The 9,639-nt window shown below is 45.7% G+C and overlaps 1 protein-coding gene across 1 annotated transcript in view; it reads left to right on the top strand.

The window, feature by feature from the left end:
* The first annotated feature begins 598 nt into the window (after nucleotides 1-598).
* Nucleotides 599-9,639, top strand: part of PKD2 (polycystin 2, transient receptor potential cation channel) — a 58,253-nt gene continuing 49,212 nt past the window's right edge. Inside the window, exon 1 of the mRNA XM_036454239.2 lies at nucleotides 599-1,306. Within this exon, the coding sequence (XP_036310132.1) occupies nucleotides 706-1,306 (601 nt within the window). The 5' untranslated portion in view covers nucleotides 599-705. The remainder of the gene's footprint in view (nucleotides 1,307-9,639) is intronic.

The following is a 9,639-nucleotide window of genomic DNA, read 5'->3' as shown; positions in this document are numbered from 1 at the left end:
CCACCCCCTAATTTGGTAAATCGAGACAGAAGTGGCTGGGCATATGTGGGAAGGGGGATGAGAATGAGGGGAATGAGGACAAATATGTGATACCTTAATCAATAAATTAAAAAAAAAGATATCTTTTTCTCAATTGAATATATTAAAATCATATTTCTTTTAAATATTATATTTTTAAAACATAGAAGAAGGAGGAGGAGGAGGAGAAGTAGAAGAAGTAGTAGTGGTAGTAGTAGTGGAAGTGGTAGTGGTGGTGGTGGCTGGGAGTTAATGGGGACCCAAGCATCCCAGCATGATCTCAGGGTCACGCCGGCAGTGACAGCTCCAGCAGCCCTTTTCCCACCGGCCTGCGGCGGGCGGGTGGGCGGGTGAGCGGCTCGGTCCCGCCCGGGCCTTTCACCCGAAAGGAATGCGGGGCGCGCTGGACTCCGGCGGCTCCGCTGGGAACGGGGCCCGGGCGCCGCTCGCCCTGCGCGCCGGCCTCGGGGGCGGCTCCCTCGCGCCTCCCCCGCCGCGCGCCCCGCCGCAGGGAGAGGAGAGGAGAGGCGGGCGAGGGGGAGGCGGCCGGAGCTCCGGGCGGGCGGGGGACGCGGGGCTGCGGGAGGCCGGGGGCGGGGAGCGGCGGGCGGCCCGGGAAGAAAGGAACATGGCTCCTGCGGCGGGCGGCCGCTCGGGGCGGAGGCGCTCGGGGCACCAGTGAGCGCGATGGTGAACGCGAGCCGCGTGCAGCCGCAGCCGCCGGGGGCCGCCCCGCAGCCGCCCGCGCCCCGAGCGCCGCGCCCGGGCCGGCCGGCGGCGGGCGGCGCGGCCGGGGGAGCCGGCCTGGCGGCCCCGGGCGGCCTCCGCGAGCCGCGGGGCCTGGAGATGGAGATGGAGCGCATCCGCCAGGCGGCCGCGCGGGACCCCCCGGCCGGCGCCTCGGCCTCGCCGTCCCCGCCGCTCTCGTCCTGCTCGCGGCAGGCGTGGAGCCGCGACAACCCGGGCTTCGAGGCCGAGGAGGACGAGGAGGAGGAGGAGGTGGAGGGGGAGGAAGGGGGAATGGTGGTGGAGATGGACGTGGAGTGGCGCCCGGGCAGCCGGCGGTCTGCCGCCTCCTCTGCCGTGAGCTCCGGGGGCGCCCGGGGCCGGGGACTCGGGGGCTACCCCGGCGCGGGCCACCCGAGCGGGCGGCGGCGGCGGCGAGAGGACCGGAGCCCCCCGAACCCCAGCCCGGCGGGCGGCGGGGACCCGCTGCATCGCCACCTCCCGCTGGACGGGCAGCCGCCGCGAGTGGCCTGGGCGGAGAGGCTGGTGCGCGGGCTGCGAGGTAAGAGCGCGCCGGGCTGCGGCCGATGCGCCCACCCACCCGCCGGGCGGGGGCCCCCGGGGCTGCTTTCGGGGGGGGGGGGGGGCGGCGCATCCATCCCCACCTCCCTCGCAAACACCTTCTCCGCTTCTGCCAACTCTGCTCTGTTTCCGGTACCCAGCGCCCGATTCCACTGTTCCCTTCCCTGTGCAAATGTATTGGATCCTCCTTCTTCCAGAGGGAAAAAATTGGAAATAAGTGAAAGCCATATTAAAGGGAAAGGATACATCTGAGGATATATATATATATATATATATATATATATATATATATATATATATATATATATATATAATTTTTTTTTTTTAACTGTAGAGGGGAAAATGAATAGTGGACCTAAGTGTGGTTACGCTGTGTCCTTGCTAATGTCACTAAATTAGAAGCGAAGTTCTGTATTGGTACCCACAGATCCGGATCCCTCCTTGCTGGTCATCCGGTCCTTGAAAGGGTAACAGCCCAGTCTTCCCCCAGCTGTGGGAGGAGTGTCGTTGGGTTGTCATTGATGTTGTTTTGATGTGTGTGTGGTTGTTTCTGGGAGTGGTGCTGTTGAGAACACCGCAGATCGAATAAAATAATATCTTTGAAAACAGTTACTTGACCATTTCTAATTCTAGGCATTTTCCTAAAACAGTTGTAAAAAAAAAGTTACATTGTTTAAAAACAAAAAAACAAAAAAACAATCTTGGAAGTATGTGTTTAAATAACTAAATTAATGTTCTTTGAAATTCCAACCAAACAGTGAAGTCACCAGATACCAGCTGTTTGTAAATGTGTTGGTTGTTCAGTGCACCCAGCTTAGACAGAAAAGGAATTTTCAAACTTGCCAGTGTCCATTAGGAGGACACACATTTTCCAAGAGCAGATGGGGATCCTTTTTATTTTGCAGTTTTGTCAGAGGCATCCTTGGAAAAAAGAGTTGCATTTGTTCTTACCATCCAAATTATTTTAATCTCCACTTTTAAGAGCTTCCATTCTCCCTTCTTTTGAAAAATTCCCTTCCCTTCTCTAATCTTTCTGTCAGTTTTGAAAATCTTGCACAAAAAAACCACCCAGGTGTTCTCATAAGAACATGATTAAGATCAAGTCAGACCTACATATAGACTCCACGCATTGGCTTCGTCGTGACCTTGAGCAAATTGCTAAACCTCTCTGATCCCCACCTTTTGCATTTATTGTTTAAAAGAGATAATCCTAATATTTAGTTCTTGACTTTGGAGGATTAAATGAGATGAGACGTGGGAAATGTTTAACAAGTCTCTCCCATTTTGTGAGTACTTCATAAATTAAATCAGAAATTCTAAAAAGTGTACATTTTTGCTACTTCTTTTACATTAGTGCTTTTGATAGTTAATTTGATTCAGAGCATGGTAGAAAAATGAAAGGTCCTTTTTTAATAACTGGTGTGATTATTAAAAAACTAATACGTTTTAAGGTTCAAATCTGTATTCAGACAAATTATATACAGTTGACCCTTAAACAAGCAGGAGGTTGGGGGAACTGACCTCTTATAACGACAGTCAGTCCTCTGCACGTGCCAAGTCCCAACCGCAGAGTTGACCCTTGAACAACTGGGTTTGGACCGGATTTTGAAAAAAATCCCAGTATAAGTGGACCTGCTCAGTTCAAATCCTTGTTGTTCAAGGGCCAACTGGATTATTTTACATTGTTGTAAACGTACTTTTAAAAATACTCACTGAAGTGAGAATAAAGTTTCTTATAAGTTAATATGTAACGGTAAATCATGATCCTTTTAACTCGAGTAAGCATTTGATAACACATTTAACCTTCTTTGAATAAATTAATGGAATATAATAAAATGAAAATATAGATATATTTATATGAGTGTATATATGAGTTAACTTCTTTTAAACAAAACTTTCAGAAAATGTACAGTGAATAAGCTCATATTTAAATCATATATTACCAATCAATGGTCTAATTAGGAGAGCAGGCTCAAAAAAATCTTATAGAAAATTTTAGGATAAGTGTTACTTTATGAAGAATGATGACTGGCATTCTTGTCACTTGTTAAATAAATGACATTTGTTAAATACTTAGCACCTACTGTGAAACTAATACTTGGCTAGGTGCTACAAAAAAGAAATAAACTAAAATAGCATATTACCATTTTCCTATACACAAACCCAGAAAAGTAAAATAAATAACCATGAATGAGTTTTTCTTTCCCTCTTGGGATACCAATGAAAAAAATCTCATATGCATTATGTAAGTAGTGCCGTAGGATCAGAACAGAAAGCAGCCTTCAATTTCTGAAGGTAGGAGAGGTTACTCAAGTTTGGAGTGGTCAGGAGCTTCCCTGGAGGTCTCCTGTCTTTGTGACTTTAGACAACTCACCCAGGCTTCCTGGGCCTCAGGTGCTTGATCATGAAATGGAAGAGTTTGCCCCGCGGACATGGCTCAGTGGTTGAGCATCAGCCTATAAACCAGGAGGTCATGGTTCGATTCCCAGGCAGGGCACATGCCTGGGTTGTGGGCTCGATCCCCAGTGTAGGGCATGCAGGAGGCAGTCGATCAATGATTCTCTGTCATCACCGATGTTTCTATCACTCTCTCCCTGTCCCTTCCTCTCTGAAGTCAATAAAAATATATTTTAATAAAATGGAAGAGTTCAACGTTTTAGCTTCAACATACCTTTGTGTTGTTTAATGACATGAATCCAAGATGGACAACAAATGGTCATTTTCCCTCCTGGAACAGTAGCCAGATCGATCTTCCTAGCAGAAGTAATATCATGGTAAAGAAGATATGTTTGAAGACTGGCTCTGGGAAACATTGAGCCTAACTAAGGAATTAAGAATTTATCTCTTAATATTCAGAAGTAGTTGAAAGTTTCTGAGCAAGAACAGAACTTGCTGCAAAGGACCATGAGTCAGGCAGTGTGCTGTGTGGGAGAGCTGTCAGAGGGAGGCAGAAAGATGGGGACCAGGGAAGAGGCAGCCAGGGCTAACGCGGTGCTGAGGGCCTGGACCGAAGGAAGTGAAGGATGGCTGAAAAATTTAAAGACTGCCCCAAACTTAGAGGTACCCCCAATGATCTTGTTTTCTTTTCATCTTAGCAAACTCTTTTCAGTGCAAAGATACAATTTGATACTCTACATGAACTATTCAATTTTCTGAATTTCCAACGTTGAATGTGTTTTCTGGGTAAATTTGTGTACCAACTTGTTAAAGTCATTTTCTGCTTATTATTTTAGAGATCTACTGGTATGCTTTTTTTCTTTTTTCTTTTTTGAGAAATCATAAAGTACTAGCTGTATTGGTTAGGGCAGGCTAAGCTGCTATAACAAGTAATACCTCCTTTCCCATTCACTATGTTGTCACATCACTATCCACTTCCAGAATTTTCTCATCATCCCAAACAGAAACTCTACCCTTCTATACTAATAAAAGGGTAATATGCTAATTAGACCTGATAGACTGGACATCTTCCGGTTGTCAGGTCCTCCTTCCAGACCAAGCCAAGGTGGTGGGGGCCAAGGCAGAGGCGGTTAGGGGCGATCAGGCCAGCAGGCAGAGGTGGTTAGGGGTGATCAGGCAGGCAGGCAGAGTGGTTAGGGGAGATTAGGCAGGCAGGTGAGCAGTTAGGAGCCAGCAGTCCCAGATTGCAAGACTGATGTCCAGGATTGGAGAGGGTGCAGGTCCGGCTAAGGAACCCCCCTTCACCCCCATGCATGAATTTCATGCACCAGGCCTCTAGTTCAGCAATAACTCCTCATCTTCCCTCCTCCTGCCCCTGCTAATCTCTATTCTACTTTTTGTCTCTGAATTTCAGTATTCAGGTTTTGGTGGAATCATACAGTGCTTGTCCTTTCATGTCTGGCTTATTCCCTTAGTACAGTGGTCGGCAAACCGTGGCTCTCGAGCCACATGCGGGCCCACACATATAGTGCGATTGAAACTTCATGGCCCATGCGAAAGTCGGTTTTTGGTTCTCAAAATAAATTTCAATCGTTGTACTGTTGATATTTGGCTCTGTTGACTAATGAGTTTGCCAACCACTACCTTAGTATAATGCTTTGAAGGTTTAACCATCCAAACTTCATTCCTTTTGATATCTAAATAATATTCTGTTGTATGTACCATATTTTGTTTTCATCTTTTGGCTATTGTGATTTTCTCTTTATTTTAATCTAAACCTCACTTCATCAATTTGTCCTTTTCCGTTTTTATTTGCATAAATGAGATTTTGTATTTTCATTGCTGTAAGGATTATTTTCTCTGGAGGGTTACTACTCTCTGATAAAGTTATGCTGGTAACAGAATTTATGCAGCCAACGTTTATGAAGAGTCTGCTTTGTGCTTGGTATTAAGGATACAGAGATGAATAATACAATAATCCAACTCAAGGAGCTCTGAGTTCAGTAAGGGAAACAGAGATGTAAGTAAATAATTGCAGTGGCAGGTTCCAGATGGGGGGGGGGGGGGGGGGGGACGCAAAGAGGAGAGGACCAGCTCAACCCAGAAAGGCCAGAGGAGGTGAAACAGGTTACACGTTATGTTTTGAAGGAAGGCAGGGGGCAGACGGGGACGGACAAGGGACAAATAGCAGAAGTAAGATCAAGCAAGCCAGTAGCTCTTGGATACTTTTTCTTGAGGACAATTAAAGCCAATGGGGGCTTCAGGCAATGGGCTGATATGATCACTTGTCAATCTAAAGATGATTCTAGCAAGAATGTAGAGAGTAGGGTAAAGTGGATAGCACTGTTTGCTGGGAGAACAGGTATGGAGTGGTCTAACCAAGACGATGATAAAAGGTACAACAAGGGCATGTGAACTGGATGGAAGGAAGTTAAATTAAATGGACAGAAACCATCAGAATTATGGACCACCTCCCCATGAGAGTTCAGAAAAGAGCCTGTTCTAGAGTGAAACCCATGTTCATGCTTGGTATCTTTAACCTAAACAGGTCAAATAGGTTTATAGGAAAAAAGAAAAATCCCAGTTGGAGCTACGTGAGCATGATTGTCTATGGAATCTGCAGGTCGGAACTGGGAGGAGCTGTGGCGTATACTTGTCTGCACCTCTGGAGAGGTTCAGGGGCCAATGTGATAGAAGGCAGCAACTGACTATTTGAAAAGTGGACCAATCGTAATACAAAGTCACTTCTCTTTCGGAAGGTGCCCCCATGATTCCAGTGAATATTAGGGAGGATTGTATTTATCTTTCTAAACAAGGCCCACATGGGCACAAAAACAGGATTCTTTTATTATATAAACTAGAGACCTGATGCAAGAAAATTTGTGCAAGAATAGGCCTTCCTTCTCCCAAGTGCCAGCACCAGCTTCCCTCAGACACCCGGACCCGGCTGGTTTCCCTCCTTTGGCTACTGGCAGGCACCCTGACCAGGCTGGTTTCCCTCCAGCCCCAACTTTGTCAGGAAGGACGACCAGAATGACGTCTGGAAGGCGTCCAGTCTAATTAGCATATTACCCTTTTATTATTATAGATGCCGTGAGCATTTAGTCAGACTGTTCAGAATGAACTCAAAGTCCATACCCCACTCTGACACTTAGGCTTTGGAAGGAGGGCATTTTATAGATAGACCTGTTTCTGGAGCATAGACAGGCCTGTCCCAACCACCACATGTTTTACACTTATTTCTCTTCCCAGAGCAATCCTGCAAAGAAGTACTGTTCTTCCATTTTCAGACGAGGAATTGGAGGCTCATGACATTAGGGAAGGCCTCAGCTCATGAGTGGCTGAGCCCTCATTTGAACACAACGCTGACTCCAAATCCCTACATTGTACCTTGTCATAATCAATAAAGTCATCGGCTTTGGTGTATTTCTGATGGGACAGGGTTAATGTGAGGCAAAAGATCCACACTGAATCTTTTCACCATGGAACTGTAATACTTACAGATGAAATGATAGGAAAGCTGGGATTAGGTTTAATAGAGAGGGATGGGTGAGGATTTAGAACAGGGATGGGGATCGCCAGCCGGTGGGCCGTACAGAGCCAGCGAAACCGTTTGTTCTGGCCCTGCCAAGGCATTAGGGGTGAGATACTAATTAAATGTTTGACCTAATATAGCAGGCTAATTTTTAAGTTGATCATTTTGTATGACTGGAGAATGATGTTATAAATATCTAAAGGGCCCTTGGCAGAAAAAAGGTCCCCCACACCTGGTATAGATGAATCAAGATTGGTGTTGAGTTGATAATAGTTGAAGCTGGGTGAGAGATACATTAGAGTTCATTAGATCATTCTCGCTGATATTTTTTTTATATATTGCAAGATAAAAAGAGTTTGGAAGTATTTGGATAAAATAAATGCAAAGATGGCTTTTTTTTCTCTCTCAAAAATCAGTTGTTTATGTTTGGCACATGCTTTGTGCTTTGCATTATCTATGTCTGAGTTCCTCCATATTCATATCAATGACACTGCACAAGGGAATAGACACTGTCTGAATGATGTGCTCCAACTTGGGGTTCTGCCATTAACTCAGCACCCTCTTAAACACATGTCCACCCCTCATGTCACGCTCTCCCTAACAGCTGCTGACACCTTATGTACTGGCCATGGGTGCCTGGAGTGCTGGACAGGCACTCCCTCCACAGTGGGGGGGCATTGTGGGAAAAGACAACAATTGAGTTTGAAGAGTGCTGTCATTTAGGATGTGAATGCCAAGTTTAACCATTCTTACTCTGTTAGCACTGTAAACATGGGAAGGAGGTGGCAACAGCCACTTTTTTTTTTCTTTTTCTTTTTGTGGATGCAGCCGTTTCTCATCCATCAGAATGTAAAGAGGTCCCTGGACCCTGAGAGAGATAGACCCAACCTTCACATCCAGTGGGGCAATTCATGAAATTTTTTTGAGGAGCTAGAGTCATTTATGAAAAGTAAATGCATAAAAAGATAATATATAAGAGCTTACTCGATAAATAAAAAGACTTTTTTTTTTTTTTTTTTTAAATGTTTCATCTAAGGGCTAGGCTGTGGTTGGCAAACTTCGGCTTTCGAGCCACATCCGGCTCTTTGGCCCCTTGAGTGTGGCTCTTCCACAGAATACCACGACCTGCTTTGAGGAAGCAGCGTTAGAAGAAGTTCAAGTTTTAAAAAATTTGGCTCTCAAAAGAAATTTCAATCGTTGTACAGTTGATATTTGGCTCTGTTGACTAATGAGTTTGCCGACCACTGGGCTAGGGCTTTCATTGCCATAGAGCATTGCAAGTTTCCTTTGAGTAAAATTTGAAAGGAGTTTGGTTTTTCTGTTTGCAGGTCAAGCAGTACGATTTGTAAATATTAAGAACCATGATTGTTCCTTAATGTGTAACTGTTTATAAACCATAGGAAAGAGTGAAATCACTGTCCCCTGGAGGCCAGGCCACAATCTTTCCTGATGATAAAGAGACTGACAGTCTCTACTTAAGTGTATATCTTGGCCTCCCAAGGAAATCTACCCAAAGAAACGGTGTGGTTGTGTCCAGGGCTACTGCGCCGAACAGTTGGCTGCCTCTGTGTTATTCCGAGTTGTAATTTTCCATGTCATATAAATTTGTAATAATTCTTTAATACGATAGTTTCAGCGAACAAACATTCTGCTTGCTGCATTTCTTCGGGGTGAGTAATTCCCTGACAACTACCAGATCTTGGCAGGAGTGAACCTGGTCATAAGTTATGCTCCACTTTCAGCGTGGTGAAATCTGTGATGCGTAACACAGTGTCTTTGAATTCAGACGCTGATTTTCCTAAAGGAAATTTGGGGGGGGGGGGGAATGAAAGGAAATGAAGTGCTCAAATTTAGGAGCAGAACTAATGTATTATTACAAGACTTAAGAATACATAAACACCAGCGATGAAGTCATTTCTTCGCAGTGGAAGGCCATACACCGTTTGTCCTCTGTTCTCTGTGTGGCTGGCTGGTGTGAACCCCAGGGACAGAAGGGGTTAAAGTCTGTGGAATAAAAGTGTAAGGCAGCCAGGGGCCAGGTTGGCTTCCATCAGCAGCCAGCCTAATCTAACTGGAAGGACTGGGGAGTCTGTCCTTTTTGGGAAAACATTTAAGGCTCTTCCGAGTAACCGGCAATGTGACTTGACCACATCATTCATTAATGAGGGGTTTGGACGGCCACCCCGGCTGTCTGCCAGCCCCAAACGGCAGTAACTCTCTCCAGCAAGCTCGCGGAGGTTATGTCATCTCTGCTCAGCCTGCCCAACACTTTTTCCATCTGCGAAAATATGGAACATGGTCGCTGATTTTACTCTCCAAAGAGAGAAGTCAGCTACGTTGTTGCTTTTTATTTGAAGCGTGTATGTTAATGGGCACATTAA

Source organism: Pipistrellus kuhlii, unplaced genomic scaffold (assembly GCF_014108245.1).
Source record: "Pipistrellus kuhlii isolate mPipKuh1 unplaced genomic scaffold, mPipKuh1.p scaffold_m20_p_1, whole genome shotgun sequence".
NCBI lineage: Eukaryota > Metazoa > Chordata > Mammalia > Chiroptera > Vespertilionidae > Pipistrellus > Pipistrellus kuhlii.
This window is presented reverse-complemented; position numbering and strand designations above follow the sequence as displayed.